Source organism: Phocoena phocoena, chromosome 2 (genome assembly GCF_963924675.1).
Source record: "Phocoena phocoena chromosome 2, mPhoPho1.1, whole genome shotgun sequence".
NCBI lineage: Eukaryota > Metazoa > Chordata > Mammalia > Artiodactyla > Phocoenidae > Phocoena > Phocoena phocoena.
Window position 1 is genome coordinate 26,762,598 of NC_089220.1, and position 19,460 is coordinate 26,782,057.

Sequence of the window (19,460 nt, forward strand, 5' to 3'; positions counted from 1 at the left end):
GGAAACAATCAGGGTAGAAAACCCAATGTGCACAAGCATATTCATAGAAAATACACTGGGAAATGACGAAATGTTACTAGGGTATCTCTTGGCGCTAGGACTATAGGTGACCTTTACTTTCTTCTGTTTGCCTTTATCTGCCCAGGGAAATACAGATTATAAAGTAAACATAGCAAAATCACATATCACTTGACACAAGGCGTCACATTCCAAATTGAAACCTTTTCACGAGAAACCTATCCTGTTATCACGGGCACCTTTTCCCAGGCTCAGGATATATTCGCCAAAGTGTCCCGAATCACATGTTTCCTCATCCACGGCACAGGGGCAAACCCATCTCCACAGTGGTGATGCCACAGTTCTCACAGGCTCCTGAGAATAACACTCCTGTCTCAGGCTTTCCCCGTGTCCCCACTGAATGTCCAGTCCCAGCCGCCTCCCTCCACCTGCTCCCTGCTGCTACCTGCCAACCCCAGAGTGTGAGATCAGAGGACAAACAGTAAGGAACTAAAGATTAGCAACCATCTGCCAACACGTATTCTTAAAGCGCTAAATGTACCTCTTTCAGATGACATTTTTGCCTTAGAAAATTGGCAAAGGTTTTTAAAAATGATAAATACTCAGTGTTGGCCTCATACACTGCGAGAGCAGTGAGCACTGGTAGCATTGACAGTACCTTTCTAGAGAACAGTCTGGCAATACACATCAAAGCTTAAAAATGGGCATGACCACTGATCCATTTCTTGGGGAAATACTGTGCTTAAGAACGTGTCCAAAGATTCAGCTCCAGGACATTAATCACAGTATCATTTATAACAACAATCAGAAACAACCTTAGTGTTCCCGGACAGGAAAACTGTTGAACAAATCATGTTTATCCATGTGCGGTCATTAGAACACGGTGCAGTCATTAAAAGTATGTTGTAAGAGACTAATGACCTGATAAAGCACTCGCAACAGGTAAAAGGCACATAGAACAAGATTCCACTTTTGTTTAAAAAATGCATACATAGGGCTTCCCTGGTGGTGCAGTGGTTGAGAGTCCGCCTGCCGATGCAGGGGACACGGGTTCGTGCCCCGGTCCGGGAAGATCCCACATGCCGCGGAGCGGCTGGGCCCGTGAGCCTGCGTGTCCGGAGCCTGTGCTCCGCAATGGGAGAGGCCACAACAGTGAGAGGCCCGCGTATCACAAAAACAAACATACATATGTATAGATCATATGTGGACACAGACATGCATAAGAAAATGTAGAAAAACAGCATCTCATCTCTAGCTGACGCTATTACAGGATGACTTTTAAATTTTGTACACCTTTATTTTTTTTACAGAATATGTATTACCTCTGTAATAAGTTTTGGGTGTTTTGTTCTGTTTTTGAAGAAAACCCTACTACGCTCTTAGAGCTGAAATTCCTTTCATCCTGGCTCGGACTTGACACTTAACACTTTGGTTAAAATACTTCCCAGCCAATTAGAGCTATGGGAAACACTTTTCTGTTCTAGATCAAACTCCTGGTCCTCTCTCCTTCCATGACCATCAACTCCTGCTTCCTGACTTGTCCTTTTAGAGCCCTGATGGCAACCCATTGGCCCCGGTCCCTCCATCCCCATGGCACTGCCTGGGGGGCTGTCACATGCCCAGAGGGCCACTGTCTCGAGGCCACCACCACCATGACCGAATGGGGGCCCCAGGTGGTTACCTTTCCTCTCCAGTCACCAACCCCAGGCTGAAAGGAGAGGACCCAGGGCCTGAGGACGTGTCTCAGGATCCGGTGGGGGGCGGGGTGGGGGGGCTGCTGCTCAGCAGACTGTGACACAGTGAGGAGCTCCGGGGGCCAGAGCAGGGAGGCCAGGAGAAGGGAAGGAAGCAGGAGAAGAGCCCAGACAGGGCAGCAGAAAAGCAGGGCTGAGGCAACTCCCAAGGAAACTCTTTGTCTCCACGTGCGTGATGCTGAGTTGCTCTCACAGCCACCCGTCACTCTGGGAGCACCCCCCACCCCTGCTGCTGCAGCCTCAGCAAACCGGGACCCGGATGTCAGCCCAGCAGCTACCCACATACTCACATTCTCAGGAGCTTCTTTGTTTGCCTTCTGCCTCCGGAGATCTGCCCGAATGAAGGCTGAGGTCCAGGATTGCAGAAGCAAGGGCAAAAGAGGCAGTTACCAAGCAGAGCAATGGTCACGTTCATCCACAAGAGGGAGCCCTCACTCTCCTAAGGGCCACAGGTATCCCACCTCCTTCAGATATTCCAGGGATCTGAGGTTCAGTCAGCCTTGATAAGCCTGGGGACCACTGCTGTCCCTGACAGGCAGAAGCCAGTGATGACACTGCCCTTCACTTATAGATCCCTGATATTTGCAGGGAGTTTGCACACATTGCTCCAGTCCTCACAACAATCCCCATTCTACAGATTAGGAAAGTGGGGCTCCCAGAAGTGGGTCCACTTGCCCAAGGTCAAACAGCTATGGAGGTCGGTGTCACAGTCTAGGATTCAAACAAGGGTCTTTCGGGGCCAAAACCCAAGCTCGCTCCAACAAAATATGCTAATGCCTCCCCAAAGACTTCCTAACAAGCCCTCTCGTCTGCCCCGCCGTACAGGAGCACCCAACTGTCTGATCAATTAAGGCACCGGGTGCCAAGCTGCCAACAGCCTAAAGCCGCGAGCAGTCAGCACGTCATGTCGTCCTGAGGCCCTGACTCACCAGTGAGGACTGCTCCAAGGGTGAGGAACGCACACAGGAAGATGTTCCCAGGCCTGGTTCCATAGTTGTCGATAATCTGGCCCTGGGAGATGGTGAAGATGATCCCGAATACCTGCAAAGGCACAGAGAAGACTGGAAACAAGGGGCCAGCCAACCAGCCCACGGGGGAGCTGAGCTGCCATAATGTAGTGTCTGCACCGGACAAGCCCAGCAGGGAACAAAGAGCCACGGCTCTGGGGCCACCACGAAATGAGAGGCCTACCTGGGCAGACATGTTGAGGAGGCCAGACGACATGCCTTCTGATTCTGGGTATGTCAGCTCCACAGCAAACTCAAATCCCAGCGGGAGGTAGCCAGTCATAAAGAAGCTGAAGCCCAGGTCACAGAAACAAGGTGATGGAGAACTTCCGGAACGAGGAGAAAAGGGAGCCTACCTCCTGCCCTACAACTCCTTTTCCTAGTCTCTTTCTCCCCATCAAGACATGCCTTGAAAATCAGGCCATCCCCTACGCAGCCATTAAACACACACACACACACACACACACACACACACACACACACACACGTACTGCCCACAGGAAAATAAGTGGAAGGTGAAGCTGAATAGAGACCCCTGTGGAAGAGGTACCCTTTCCTACACTTTCTCATACATCAAGTCCAGAAAATTCCAGCTCTGATCTCTTACACCTGCACCACACTTCCTGCTGCTTTCACATCCGCTATCTCTCTCATTCTTTCCAACAACTCCACAAGGCAGGCCACTCATCTTAAATTACAGATGAAGAAACTGAGTCTCAGAGTGATTAAGGGAGGTGCCTGTGGTCTAATAGATAGTCAACAGCAAAACTGAGATCAGGACCCACACTTTCTGATTCCCAGCCCTGTGTACTTTCTCTGAGCCCATGTTGTCCCAAGCAGGGCTAATAAAGACTCCATATATTTCCTAGCCTCCCAGAGATCCGTGAAGGACACAGTCCATCCCAACAGCATGGATGGGCCTGGAAGTCCCAGGTGGGCTTTCAAAGTGTTACAAGTGAACATGACCTCTGGCCACCATTTCCACATTTCAGGAGGTCAGTGAGAAGGCAGCAGAGGGATACCTATTGCTTCCTAGGATGTTGGCAGCTCAGGAACCATGGGTGGAGCTTTCCAGTTGAGCAGGTTAGAGGTGAAACTTACCCCATTGCACCAGCCGTGATGAACACTACCCACAGGTGTCCCAGGTTCAAGGTCAATGTGTAAACCACCATGCCCACCAGAGTCATGATATAGACCACCAAAGTTGTCTCCCTACAAGCAGAGGCAACGAAGTTGAGTCATATACTGCGGACTTTAACAGGATCTTTCCCTCCCTCTCTCCCTCCCTTCCATTCCTTCCTTCCTTCCCTCCCTCCGTCCCACCTTCTATCTATTGGGCATGTGCTGCGTGCCAAGCCCACTTCTGTGAGCTATTTGCTCTCATAGAATTTTCTGTCCATGAGGTTGATGGACATCGGACCAATGATCACACTGTGGTCAGAGCTACAAAGGGTAAGACCAGGACAGTATGAAGTCATCTTGCGGGACGTGTGTTCTCCTGCAAAACGCTCTCAACAAGATCGCGCTGCGCCTGGACTTGTCACATCCTACCCACAAGCAACAAGGCATAACCCTTGCCTCTCCTCCTCCCCCACTGAAAAAACAAATGGGACACACAACAACTGTGGTCAGGCGGCAGTGGCATGCAGACAACCCCAGAAGCCCGTTCTGCTTGTCTGCTTTGCCCCCAGACCCCAGGACAATGCTGGGCAGAGCCCTGGCTGTGAGAGTCTCTGTCATCGTTGAATTCTTCCTGTTGCCACCTGCACACGTCCAGCACCGTTTTTCCTGCTAAATCTGAACTACTCTGCTCCTGACGGTGGCAACTAAGAAAGAACATTCTCCAGCCCTGAACTAAGTCCTTGACTCCAAAGCCGAGGTGAGAAAGCTCTGCCCACGCCCAGTTGCATTTCCCCTTGTTGGTCCCTCAGAAGGACCCTCAGCAACGTGCTGCTTTCTGTTTCTGGCTCACCCTACTTGTGCCCCTCCCCACACCTCTCCCCCCATGTTGCCCACTCAGGACTCTGCTGCAGCCCTGACTCCTGCACTGGGACCTTCATCCCTCTCTGTCCTACTGACTGAGGGCAGGGACTCTGCACATCCTTCTGCGCTCTGGCCACGAACGTGGGAACTCAGACTATGAAAGGTCAAAGCCTTCACTCATCTCTGCTGAAGCCAGAAACACAGAGGGGTTGCCAGCAGGTGTGTACTGTGGTTATGTGAAACTAACACTGCATTTACTGGATGCCAGGGAGTCTGCTAAGTGCTTTACACGCATTTATTATTTCCTTCAACCCTTACAAAAGCCATGCAATAAAAGTATGACTAATTTAAGAAAACTGCAAGCATCTTTTCTAATCACAAAACTTTGAGATCAGAAATCAACTACAAAAACTGCCCAAAACACAAACACGCGGAGGCTAAACAATTATCTACTAAACAACCATCAGGTCACCGAAGAAATCAAAGAAGAAATTTTAAAAACACCTGGAGACAAATTAACAAAAAACACAACAATATAAAATATATAGGACACGCTTCCGGGCACCGAGCGAGCGGCGGCGAGGCGGCGTGAGCCGACCCCGCTTCCTTCTCGCCGCCGGCACCGTTCTCGGGCGGGCGAGCGCGCGCCGCGATGGCCCCGGCCGAGCGGGGTTGAGCCCGCCGCCCGCCTGCCCACAGGCCCCAGCCCCTCCGGCCCAGCCATGGCGAAGCAGTACGATGTGCTGTTCCGGCTGCTAATGATCGGGGACTGTGGGGTAGGCAAGACCTGCCTGCTGCGCGGCTTCACCGACAAAGAGTTCCACTCCTCGCACATCTTCACCATCGGTGTCGACTTTAAGATGAAGACCATAGAGGTAGATGGCATCAAAGTGCGGATACAGATTTGGGACACAGCAGGGCAGGAGAGATAGCAGACCATCACAAAGCAGTACTATCGACGGGCCCAGGGAATATTTTTAGTCTGCGACATTAGCAGTCAGCGCTCTTACCAGCACATCATGAAGTGGGTCAGTGATGTGGATGAGAATGCACCAGAAGGTGTCCAGAAGACCCTTAGAGGGAATAAGGCTGACGAAGAGCAGAAACGGCAGGTGGGAAGCGAGCAAGGGCAGCGGCTGGCCGAAGAGTACGGCATGGACTTCTATGAAGCAAGGGCCTGCACCAGCCTCCACATGAAAGAGTCCTTCACGCGCCTGACGGAGCCTGGTGCTGCAGGCCCACCCGAGGGAGCTGGAAGGTCTGCGGACAGCCGCCAACGATGAGGTGGCCTTGGCGGAGCTGGAGGAGGATAAGGGCAAACCCGAGGGCCCGGAGAACTCTTCGAAAACCTGCTGGTGCGGAGCATCTTGCGTGGAGCGCCCCCACCCCGCACAGTCCCCTCTCCCCGCAGGAGGGCTGCGGGCACACAGGGAGCCTGGGCTTTGCCCTGCGTCTCTTCTCCTTCGGGTGACCCTGTGGAATCTCGGCCGCTGCTCCTCCTCCTGCCTGGCTCCGGGGAGCAGCTCCTCTGTCCTGTCCGAGCTGCCTCGCCCCCCTCCGCCCTCCCCCCGGGATGGCCCCCTCCAGCCTGTTTCCCCAGCCACAGGCCTGCCTCGAGCCCCTGATGTACTACGAGCACCGCCTCGCTACCCCGAGGTCCCAGGCGATGGCCCAGTCCGGAGTCAAGGAGGCCACTGGAGGTTCCTTCTCTCAGTGCATCTGGTTTCCTCTCCGCTTCTCCTCGTTTCTTCCCGCCTCTCTTCCTGTCCCTTCCCCTCTGCTGTGTTCCTATCAAAGCCCTCCCCACGCCCCCCACGTGTCCCATGTGGCTGCTGGTACAGCACCTTTCAATTCCTCCCTCTTTGCCGGGCTGAGGGAATGGACTCAGGCCCAGGGGCATGTTCGCTGCTCTGCTCCGGGAGAAGCCCCACCCCGCTTTGTGGGAAATTCTTCCAGTCCTCTCCTCCCCACCGCCCTTTCTTGTGCCATGGGCCTGCCTCCCCGGTGACCAGGGAAAGAGGAGAGGAAGGAAAGCCCAAGCTGGTGGTCCCCACGCCTGGGGCTGTCCTACCCCACCCCTGCCCCGTCCCCAGCTTCCGCTGCACTTGGCTGCCTGCCCTCCCGCCTCTTGGGGGAACTGAGCTTCAGAGAAGAAAAAAATGATGACGGGTGGCGGGGATAAGAAGTAACCTCCATTCTCTACCTGCCCTGCAGTGCATACACTATTTCTCCCTGCCCCCGGGCTCCCGAATTTAAAGATGTGGACCAAGGCCTGAGGGCACTGCAGGGGCAAGGAGAGCCCTGGGGCCAACCACACACTCCAGGAAGGGGAGTGTTTGGAAGTGAAGGGCCAGCTCCTATATACCAGGTTGAGCGCCCGGACAGCAGTTTGCAAACCAGAGGGGAATTCAGCAGCAGCAGGGATTCCTGGGCCCCATCTTCCATTTCTTTTTCTTTTTTTTTTTTTTTTTAACATCTTTATTGGAGTATAATTGCTTTACAATGGTGTGTTAGTTTCTGCTTTATAACAAAGTGAATCAGCTATACATATACATATATCCCCATTATCTCTTCCCTCTTGCGTCTCCCTCCCTCCCACCCCTCTAGGTTGTCACAAAGCACTGAGCTGATCTCCCTGTGCTATGTGGCTGCTTCCCACTAGCTATCTACCTTACGTTTGGTAGTGTATATATGTCCATGCCACTCTCTCACTTTGTCCCAGCTTACCCTTCCCCTTCCCCGTGTCCTCAAGTCCATGCTCTAGTAGGTCTGCGTCTTTATTCCCATCCTGCCCCTAGGTTCTTCATGACCATCTCTTTTATTTTTTTTTAGATTCCATATATATGTGTTAGCATACAGTATGTTTTTTTCTTTCTGACTTACTTCACTCTGTATGACAGACTCTAGGTCCATCCACCTCACTACAAACAACTCAATTTCGTTTCTTTTTATGGCTGAGTAATATTCCATTGTATATATGTGCCACATCTTCTTTATCCATTCGTCTGTCTACGGACACTTAGGTTGCTTCCATGTCCTGGCTATTGTAAATAGAGCTGCAGTGAACACAGTGGTACACGACTCTTTTTGAATTATGGTTTTCTCAGGGTATATGCCCAGTAGTGGGGTTGCTGAGTGGGATGGTAGTTCTAGTACAGCTAATCAATGAATTTGGTAAAGTAGCAGGATACAAAATTAATGCACATAAGTCTCTTGCATTCCTATACACTAATGATGAAAAATCTGAAAGAGAAATTAAGGAAACACTCCCACTTACCACTGCACCAAAAAGAATAAAATACCTAGGAATAAACCTACCTAAGGAGACGAAAGACCTGTATGCAGAAAACTATAAGACACTGATGAAAGTAATTAAAGATGATACAAACAGACCGAGAGATATACCATGTTCTTGGATTGGAAGAATCCACATTGTGAAAATGACTATACTACCCAAAGCCATCTACAGATTCAACGCAATCCCTACCAAACTACCACTGGCATTTTTCACAGAACTAGAACAAAAAATTTCACAATTTGTATGGAAACACAAAAGACCCCGAATACTCAAAGCAATCTTCCATTTCTTATGTAAGATGGGCATCTCCCCACCACCCCGGCAGGTGAGAGGTGACAGAACCATGCTGGTGGTCTTTCACCAAGCCCAGCCTTCAGGTCTCAAGGCTTTCCCAAGACCCAAAGTTTGTGGGAGAAGGGCAGGGGGCTCACGGGCAGAAAGCAGGTGAGCCCTGGGTAGGAACGCTTGGTGCTGTTCCCTTCAGCCTTCAAGGCCAAGTGCTCATCTTGCTCCTCAGCTCCTGACTCAGAGGCCTGAGGGTTTGCCAACTGCACTGTGGCTACAGGTGGAGGGAAGCGGACTCCCTCCTCCAGGGCCCTTTGTTTCAGGAAGAAGTTTCTTTAACCCCATATGGTCCAAGAGTCATTTGCAGGAGGCCCTTTAAGGAAGGAACAAGTCAGTTACCAGCCCTAGTAGGGTTGCTCCCCACCTTCCCAAGATGGGAGAAGCCTAGGGAGGAGGATCAGTCTTAAGCTGCGTTGCATGGCTGGCACTGGAGTGAAAACAAAACTGGGCATCGAACATTCACTAATTAAAGACTAAAATCCAGGACACACACATGTGAAGAATTAAGAGCTCCACTTCCTTACTCCTCTGAAAAAAAGTGTGGGGGATGAAATCACCAAACCTTTTCTTCTGACTCTTATCAAATCAGGAGAGAGCAGGAGAGGGTAGCTCAGGATGAAGGAATGGGGGATGAGTTATCATAGTTGAAGGAAAAGGAAGGCAGGAATAGTTATAAATCGTCAGCTAATGAGAAATGTAAAGAGCTGACTCTTTAGGACGAAGTCATGACCAGAGCTGAGGATGTTTCCTTGAGGACTAACTCCTCAGGTGTTAAAACATGCAGCATCACTCTGGGGTGGGGAGGTCAGCAGTGCCAACCCTCAGTGTGCCCTCAGCCCGGGACTCGAGGGAGCAGAAGTTATACTGGCCATTGGCTCCAACCTGTGGTCAGTGTCACTGCTTTCCCTGAAGATCTGGCCGAGCACCATTGCCTTTCTCTCCTAGCCCTATAGAGGGACTATATTTTTACTGTACCCTAGGGGTTCTGGAAGGGAACACTTGGGGTTAGGATTCTATGGCCTGAGAAGCCCCATCCATAAGGGCCACAGCTGGGGAGAAGTATGGGGCAGAAGAGGGGTTGGGATTTTAGGGTGCAGCTATGCTCATGAGGTACCAGAGTCAGCCTCTCACCCCTAAACTTCTCCCGGAGGTAGCCTGGGACCTGGCCTTAGACTGTTGAGCAGGTGCACCTGCCTGTTGACTCCTCACCACCTTTGCACCTGTTGTCTTGAGACCCAGCACAGCCCCAGGCACTCCACCTGCTCCTGAGCCCCACCATCTCCCTGTGAACTTTGTGTGCTGTGTCTTGGGTCCAGGATATGAATTGTGAGCAGGGCTCATCTATTTTAAACACAGATGTTTACAAAATAAAGAATATTTCAAGTCAAAATAAATAATTAATTAATTAATTAATTAATTAATTAAATATATGGGACACAGGAAAAGCAGTTCTAAGAAGCAAGTTTATAGTGACACAAGCCTGTCTCAGGAAACAAACAAACAAAAATCTCAAATAAACAACGTAATCCAAGGCAATCAGCAGATTCAATGCAATTCCTATCAAAACACTAATGAAATTTTTCACAGAATTAGAACAAATAATTCTAAAATTTGTATGGAAATACAAAAGACCCCAAATAGCCAAAACAATCTTGAGGAAGTAGAACAAAACTAGAGGTATCAGTTTGCCCAGATTTCAAACTATACTATAAAGCTATAGTAATCAAAACAGTATGGTACTGGCACAAAACAGACACAGAGATCAATGGAACTGAATAGCGATTCAAAAATGAACCCACATTTATGTGAGCAATTAACCTACAACAAAGGAGGCAAGAACATACAATGGGGAAAAGACAGACTCTTCAATAAATGGTGTTGGGAAAACTGGATGGCTATACACAAAAGAATCAAACTCAACTACTCTCTCACACCATGCAGAAAAATAAAGTCAAAATGGATTAGACTTAAATTTAATTTAAAACCTGAAACCACAAAAATTCTAGAAGAAAATATAGGCAGTATACTGTTTGACATCAGTCTTAGTAATTTTTTTTGATATATCTCCTCAGGCAAGGGAAACAGAAGCAAAAAACAAACAAATGGGACTACATCAAACTAAAAAGCTTTTGCACAGCAAAGGAAACTATCAACAAAATTAAAAGGCCAGCTACTGAATGAGAGAAGACATATCTGATAAGGGGTTAATATCCAAGATATACAAAGAACTAATACAACTCAACATCAAAAAACAAACAACCCAATTAAAAAGGGGGCAGAGGATCTGAATAGACATTTTCCCAAAGAAGACATACAGATGGCCAACAAGTACATGAAAAAGGGAACCCTCGTGAACTTGCTGGTAGGAATATAAATTGGTGCAGCCACTAGGGAAAACAGTACGATGATTCCTCAGAAAAATTTTAAAATAGAACACCCAGATGATCCAGCAGTTTCACTCCTGAGCATTTATCCCAAGAAAATGAAAACACTAATTCAAAAAGATATATGTACTACCCCTATATTCACTGTAGCATTATGTACAGTAGCCAAGATATGGAAGCAACCTAAGTGCCCATCAACAGGCAAATGGATAAAGAAGATGTGGTACATATACATATATTTCAGCCATAAAAAAGAATGAAATCTTGCCATTTGCAACGACATGTATGGACCTAGATGATATTACGCTAAGTGAAATAATTTAGACAGAGAAAGACAAATACTATATAGTATCATTTATATGTGGAATCTAAAAATCAAAACAAATGAACAAACAAAACAGAAACAGAGTTACAGAGAACAAACAGATGGTTGCCAGAGGGGAGGGAATGGGGGAGAGGAAAGAAACAGGTGAGAGAGATTAAGAGGTACAAACTTTCAGTTAGAAAATAAATGAGTCAAAGGAATGAAATGTATGGTGTGGGGAATACAGTCAATAACTATGTAACCTCTTTGTATGGTGACAGATCCAAGTTAGATTTATCTTGGGGATCATTTTGAAATGTATAGAAACATCAAATCTCTATGTTGTGTATAGGAACTAACATACTGTAGTAGGTCAATAATACTTCAGACACAAACAAGCATGCAAACTCATAGAAAAAGAGACCAGATTTGTGGTTACCAGAGGTGGGGACAGGGTAGGGGGAGGGAGAATTGGACGAAAGCAGTCAAAATGTACAAACTTCCAGTTATAAGATAAGTAAGTACTAGGGATGTAATGTACAATACGATAAATATAATGAACACTGCTGTATGTTATACACACAAGTTGTTGAGATTAAATCCTAAGGGTCCTCATTATGAAAATTTTTTCTATTTCTTTAATTTTGTATCTATATATGATGATGGATGTTCACTAAACTTACCGCGACAATCATTTCATGATGTATGTAAATCAAATCATTATGCTGTATACCTCAAACTTATACAATGCTGTATGTCAATTATATCTCAACAAAACTGGTAGGAAAAAAAGAGATGTATGACTCTCCCTAATATGACAAATGAGGAAACTGAGCTCAGACCAGTCAAGTTACTTGTCCAAAGTCACCTGCCCAGGAAATGCACAGCTAAGATTCGAATCCAGAGGTAGGATTTGAAACCTGTGCTCCCTCTAATCCCACACACAGGAATACTAACACAGGATGGGGCTGCACCTGTGGGAAAGACCAACAGCCTCTGAAGGACGCCCTTCCCTCCTGGGTCCTCAAAGCAGCTGCTGAGGGCAGAGGAGCTTCACCCCTCCTCCCCCTGCTCCCCACATCCAGTCCCTCCCCCTCTGCAGAACCCAACTCCATGGACACCCATCTCCCTCAATGACCCCACAAGTTCATCTTTCCCATATTTGTTTACATATAGCTTCTTCTTAAACCACTAGCCTGTCTACAAAACTGTAGTCTCAGCCGGAGATAAAGGGACCTGACCATCCAATTTCCAGCCTCCAAACAAAACAGGACAAATCTGGGAGGCTCAGGTAAAAGGGAACTGGCACCAAAATGACCAGATGACAGAGCTCTCTCACCCTTTCTCTGCCTACATAGTAGAGCAAGGAGAAGACTGTCCCATGCTGACTGCAGGATGCAGACATCATGTGACACTAGGAACTGGTGGCAGAAGGATTCTGCAGTGTCCTCCCCAGCCCTTTCACTGTATTTTCACCGTATTTTCTAGCTCACCTGCATCATCTGGCTGCCCACATCCCCGCCCAGGCAACATTCCAATCTCTCCCTTCTCCTGCCACACAGCAAGCCCAGAAAAGGGGACGCTGCTGTATCCTGGTTCGGGAGTGGCCAGTCCTCACTACCCAAAGCAAACAACTGACATATGGCAAAGACAAGGCAGCAGCCCAGCTTCACCAGCAGTAATTAAGCCCAGCTGGGCTCCTCGTCGTGTCCAGCCAGGCAGCCACATCCCCAGGGTTGGCCTTTGACAAAGGCAGACAGAGAGAGCCCTGGTCTGACCAGAGCCTCACAGAAGCGGATCTGTGTGGCAGAGAACAGGTCTGCCACTGTCTGTTGCCTCCAGACACTGGGAACTTTGGAGGCTTTGATAAAGCATCCCAGAATGTTGATCTGCCCCAGAGCAGGACAACCCTGGCCTGGCAGCTGCCCTACTGGCCAGCATTAATTGATGCCCAGTGCATGCGGAGCACAGGAATGACACAAGTTGGGCCTCTGTTTCCAGAGCATTTTCCCCAAGGCTGGCTACTGAATTGAGGCATCCGGGTTGATTTTTTTTTTTTTTTAACATCTTATTGGAGTGTAATTGCTTTACAATGGTGTTTTAGTTTCTGCTTTATAACAAAGTGAATCAGTTATACATATACATATGTTCCCATATCTCTTCCCTCTTGCATCTCCCTCCCTCCCACCCTCCCTATCCCACCCCTCTAGGTGGTCACAAAGCACCGAGCTGATCTCCCTGTGCTATGCGGCTGCTTCCCACTAGCTAGCTATTTTACGTTTGGTAGTGTATATATGTCCATGCCACTCTCTCACTTTGTCACAGCTTACCCTTCCCCCTCCCGATATCCTCAAGTCCATTCTCTAGTAGGTCTGTGTCTTTATTCCCGTCTTACCCCTAGGTTCTTCACGACCTTTTTTTTTTTTCCTTAGATTCCATATATATGTGTTAGCATACGGTATTTGTTTTTCTCTTCCTGACTTACTTCACTCTGTATGACTGACTGTAGGTCCATCCACCTCACTACAAATATCTAAATTTCGTTTCTTTTTATGGCTGAGTAATATTCCATTGTATATATGTGCCACATCTTCTTTATCCATTCATCCGATGATGGACACTTAGGTTGCTTCCATGTCCTGGCTATTGTAAACAGAGCTGCAATGAACGTTTTGGTACATGACTGTTTTTGAATTATGGTTTTCTCAGGGTATATGCCCAGTAGTGGGATTGCTGGGTCGTATGGTAGTTCTATTTTTAGTTTTTTTTATAAACGCAGATTCCCCTACTGAATTGGCATCCATGAGGGTGGGGCCCAGGAATCTGTATTTTTAGTAAGCGTCCTGGATTAGCCTGACATCCACTAAAATCTTCGTGGCTCTTAGGAATGCACTGGGCAATCAGGACTAAAGCATGCCGTAATACTTACCAATGAAGTGGAAGCAATTGCAAGATAACACACTGTAAATTGTTGGAAGCACTGAGCACCTTGGTTAAGCCCATGCGGTCCACAAGGGAGCTATGGGAACAGGGCAGAGGAACCACCTCCTCGTCCCCACTCCATGGAGTTTCCACAAACTGTCCAACTGTTGATGCTTTTCCACATTTATTTTCTCCTTCCTCTGCTTCTTCCACAAGCTACTTGGGGGATGGAACTCTGACAGGCCTCATGGCCCCTACCTCTAATCTTCCTATGATCCCCACAGGGCAGGCATTGCTTCCCTCATTTTATAAATGGGGAAACTGAGGCTCAGAGAAGATATATTTGAACTCCCCACTTGACCACTCAGACCCCCAGCTGCCACACCCACATCCTTGGAGCCGTGTTGCTAATGAATATGTCATTTCAAGACAGGGGTCCCCGATTCAGTCCAAGAGGAAGAGTCACTTACTTGTAGGTTTTGGTCCTATCCAGCCAGACGCCTGAGATCATAGCCCCAAGCATTCCTGCAATGACGATGGTCAGGCCGATTCTTCCAGCATTCACTTCTTCGCCCTGGGGAAACCACAGCCCCAGTGATTGCTCAGTGATGCGACAAGATATCTGATAGGGCGCAGTCAGCAGAAGGCAAAGGGGCAAAGGCAAGTAACTCCGGCTTCATTAGAGCCAATTCTCAGAAAGTATCAGGACAAGATGGCCTGTAAGAAGCTGCCAGTGGATAGAGAATCCTAGAATAACTGCTCCTCCCAACATAATATAACCCTGGATGTGTGTGCATGATACTGGATGCTGGGGTGAACCATATTCTGTCCTTAGACACCACTTTTAGATGGATTTTTTAAAATGTAATCCTTATAGCAAACCTTTACCATTATTCCCATTTCACAGATGGAAAAACTGAATTATGTATATCCAAACATTCCATACTTAGGTGTTTTCAGTTATCACTGTTGAAGAGATAGGAAGATAATAATTATATATTTTTGAGCGTTTATTCAAAGCCAGACACCATGCTGATGATTTTATATCATCATCTCATTTAATTCTCCTAATTCCCCACCAGAAGGTTAATCAATTTTCTCCATTTTACAGATGAAGACACTGAGGCACAGTGAAAATAACCTACTAGCCCAAGGTCATGAGGCCTTTATTAAGAGCAGAGGCAAGATTTGAACTCAGACCTGTCAACCTCCAACACTGGAACGCTCAACCACGGTGGCTCACCCCTCCCACAAGCGTGAGAGCCTTAACCTTTCAAAAGAGGGCTGGACCCGGGATCCCGACTCCAGGTTACTCAGTGTTCCATTGCCAGTATCCAGCCCTCGCTGGTTCTGGAAACATTTAAAACATGCTTTCTGCTGGGTAAATAAGACCTTGAAATTAAACCTTGCCCACATTTCACAACTTAATTGATTTCATATGTGATTCTACTGTATATACGTTTACCTACTGTGTTGCCAGGCACCATGCTATGCGCTTTACATATATAAACCTTATTATTTACTTTCTAACCCTAAAATCAATCTTTCAGTAAGTAATTAGGCTTCCTTTACAGAAAAGAGAATGAGAGCTCAAAGACACTAACCAGCTTATGACACAGCTGAGGACCACCGGGGCTGGGGCTGAGACCCAGGGCCGCCTCCCTCCAAATCTCAGGAGCACACACCATACCACACTGCCACCCCAGCTCCTGCCCAGACAGACTAGGAACCTCCTTCTCTCAGGGCCCAGCAAGCTTAGGGAACACCCTTACCGGGTAGTGCAAGATCACCATGCGATTCAGCAGAGTGGACAAGGCATAAAAAGCACCAGCATTCAGACCTGAAGGAGGGAGGGAGAAACACAGCATTAGGGTCATTCTCCTGTTGGGGCCATGGCTGGCTTCTCCCCACAGTGGTGAGGGAGGTCAGAAGTCCTCATCCTTGTTGCCACTGGAGGTAGTGTTTCAAAGAAGAAATACTCCAAAACAACCAAAACTAACCATTTGAACCTCTTCTTAGCCACACACCACTGCCCTCTCATCCCTTTATCCCTGTCCTGGAAACACAGGCTCCAGAAAGTATTACTCCCAGGTCAGAGCCATCTACATTCCTCTTAAGCGCTGGCCTGACCTAAGGGGCCAGCAGAAGTACTGGACCCCTTCCACCTCCTCCTGATGACCTGTCCCCCCTCACCAGAATGCTCCAGACCTCTGACCCCTGACAACACTCCCTCTGCAGGTAGATTCTCACCTCTTTCCACATCCCTCCAACTTTTTTCTCAGATTCAACATCACACAAAATCTTATATTCAAAACCATAAAGGACCCTCAAGAGCATTTAGTTGACTCTCTTAATTTATCGATTCATCCAAGAAACAGATGGAGCACCTAGCATATACTGTAAGAATCTGTGTCCTTAGAAGATGAGGTTATTGGTCAAAAGCCGTACAGTGACTTAGTAACTAAGATGAGACTGAAACTGATCCAGAGGAGAAGGGCCTTCTGCCTTCCCTTCATAATGATGGTGGTGATGGTGGTGATGATGGTGGTGATGGTGCTGGTGGTGGTGATGGTGCTGGTGGTGGTGATGGTGCTGGTGGTAGTGGTGATGGTGGTGATGATGGTAGTGATGGTGGTAGTGGTGATGGTGGTGGTGATGGCAGTAGCATACGCTTATGTACTAGGCACCTTACAATCTAAACACCTTACGATCCTCATAAGAATCCTAGAAAGTACCTAATATTCCCATTCCCATTTTGTAGGTAATAAAAATGCACACAGATTTTGAAAACAAATACAGAGGTCACTCTGGAAGGCCCACCAGCAGTCATTTTAATTTTAACTAATTTTGAGGCTCACACAACTACCACTGGCACACCTGGCATTAGGTCCACTTAGCAGCATGTAAGAGAGGACACAGTTCATAGACAGGGCGGCCGAAGGAGCTCCTCTTCACTGGAGCCAGTCCACAGAACCCCAGTCCATAGAGCCATTCAGAAGCTATTCTCTTCTGCCCCCGAGGTGACAGCTCAGTGCAGAGAAAGGTGGGTATGGCACCCACCCTGGCTTAACCCCTCCCAGGAGCCGCTATTGCGGACTCGTCCACAGGCATAGCTACCAGGATCTCCATAAAGGACAGGCCAGTGGAAAGGGTCACTGTGCTCAGAGAAGCACAAAGAATGGCTTCCCAACAGGGGTAAGAAGATCACCCAGTCCACCTGCAGTCATTTATATCACAATAGGTCATTCTTATCAGAAGCAATGTTGCCTAAATGCAGTTGACTTACTCCCTTTGTCAGGTTCCCCGGGGAATGAGATACAAAGTTAAGCGAAGGTCAAATTCTCCTGCAAAATGGGGAAGGGAGTTTGGTTTGCCCTTCCCACCATCACACGGGTAGTAAGAGGCAGGGTTCGATTCAAACCCAGACTATGGACTCCAGGTCCTCCATCTTAAACCGTTGACTTCATATCCTTACAGACCTGATCCTCAGTGATTTCCCCAGCTCAGGTTACTGGCAATTTCGTGCCCCAGCCTCTCCCAGCAGGTCACCTCAGGGATGCAACAAGGTTGAGCTCAATGCCACCTGCTGAGGGGCACAGGGCCAACAGTCAGTCGGCAAACCCAGAAGTGTGACCAGATGTGACTGCAACTGCCACACTCATGGTCAGGAGGACTCTGAGACTCTCGGCAACTTCTCACCCAACAAGCATACTGGCCGCACCTTCATACCACACACCCAGCCACTTGGAAATTCCATTCCTGGGTCAAGAGAGCCCACAAGGAGACACATTCCTGAAATGTGGGCGGGTGTGGGGAAGAAGCGTGCAGGGAGGAGGATGAACTCAGCCCCCTTCCTGCCCCTCAGCCTAACAGGGCCAGGGGCCAGGGCATACACGAGGTCAAGCTCAGCTTGTGCCCACCTGGAATGAACAAGGAGGGCAGAACCCTCAGGAAACTGCGAAATGATCCAGGAGGACTGGGAGAAAAAACACCCCACGTCAAACACCGGCACCTTCCTGACCCTGAAAAATGTGGAGAGAAACAGTCCTGATCAGGCTAACCCAGGCTATCGAGGCTGAGCAGCTCTGTGAGGCTTAAAGGTTTAGAGAAATCACTTCCAGATCAGCCTCCCTGGCAGCTTGTTAGAAATGCAAATCCTGACCCCACCCAGACCTCCTGCTGTAGACACTGGGAGTGGGGCTCCTCAGGCAATGTGTTTGAACAAGCCCTCCAGGTAATTCTGATAAGGCTCAAAGTTTGAGACCTACTGGCTCTGCTAGACTAGTTTGGTTTACCAATCACCATCCCCTGCTCCCAGCCAGACAGGAGATGGAATCAGGGCTAAGGTAGGGAGGATGTGGAGGGGGCAGGGGTTCGTCCTGGAAGGCTACCATTCTTTCCAATTCTTTCTACAGTCCAACCTTAAAGGAATTAGAAATTCTGACTCTCTCTCTTGAATCTAGATGTCCCTCCCATATTGCCAAAGGTTGCCAGACACAGTTAAAGGGCACAAGTCCACTCCACTGCCCAAACCAAAGGGTCCAGTGTCCACACTGAAGGGCAGGAATGACATGTGTGCTCTGCCCTATGCATAAGTACCTCTTATAGGAATGCAGGTGACTGTGTTATATTCGGGTGTGATTATCCCCAACAAGGTAAGCCTGCCTGGTGAGGAAATGTGATGGCCCCTGAAAGGCCTGGTCACCCCTGGTATCAGCCACCTGGGAGAAGTGCAGGTCACTGAGGGGGTGAGCGTTAGGAAGGCAGAAGGGCCTGACTTGTCATCACTCTGAGTTTCTCTCCTGTGTCAAGACTAAGTTTTTTCAAAGGGTGGTGGCATTTAGAAACCACTGGCATTAGAAAGCCTCAGAGTCTAAAAATGCAGATTCCTGGGCTGCACCCTGGGCCAACTAAGTCTGATTCCCCGGGACTGGGGCTAGGAATCCATATTTTAACAACAACACATCAAAAGCCCTTGGCATTTCTTAAACTTGGGGATAAATGGCCTTGGGCATAGGAGGATCACAGACCAGGCCCAGGCCCTCAGAGGCTGGGGTTAACATGGAGGCAGCTGGGATGGGAAGGGGCTTCAAGAGAATCACCCATAGCACACCTACTTTAGAGGTTCTCAACCCTGCTGCAAACCAGAATCTCCAGGAATGCTTGTGAAAAGCAGATTCCCAGGCCCGGACCAGACTATCTGAATTTGACTTTCCAGAAGAGAGGCAGGAATCGAGGCACACACCACCCAGCACCCCAGGGGCTCTATCATCAGGCCAGCGCGGGAAACACTGATCCCAGATCCCATCTCTGGGTTCTGGTTACTCTGTGTTCATTTCCCTTTTGTCCTTCCTGAACTTGTAGGAAACCCTCTTTTTAAAGGGCCAGCCTGACCTCGGCAAAAGCTCCAGGGAATCCCGGAAGGACCTTACACCCACCCTGAAG

The 19,460-nt window shown here is 48.4% G+C and overlaps 1 protein-coding gene and 1 pseudogene across 1 annotated transcript in view; one reads left to right on the top strand and one right to left on the bottom strand.

Moving 5' to 3' along the window:
• Positions 1-19,460, bottom strand: part of FLVCR2 (FLVCR choline and putative heme transporter 2) — a 61,462-nt gene that overhangs the window by 2,885 nt on the left and 39,117 nt on the right. The window contains exons 4-9 of the mRNA XM_065871546.1: positions 15,788-15,855; positions 14,486-14,589; positions 3,881-3,991; positions 2,964-3,069; positions 2,702-2,813; positions 2,063-2,118 (exon numbers count right to left, since the gene is read on the bottom strand). Of these exons, the coding sequence (XP_065727618.1) occupies positions 2,063-2,118; positions 2,702-2,813; positions 2,964-3,069; positions 3,881-3,991; positions 14,486-14,589; positions 15,788-15,855 (557 nt within the window). The remainder of the gene's footprint in view (positions 1-2,062; positions 2,119-2,701; positions 2,814-2,963; positions 3,070-3,880; positions 3,992-14,485; positions 14,590-15,787; positions 15,856-19,460) is intronic.
• Positions 5,485-6,387, top strand: LOC136142986 (ras-related protein Rab-15 pseudogene; annotated as a pseudogene).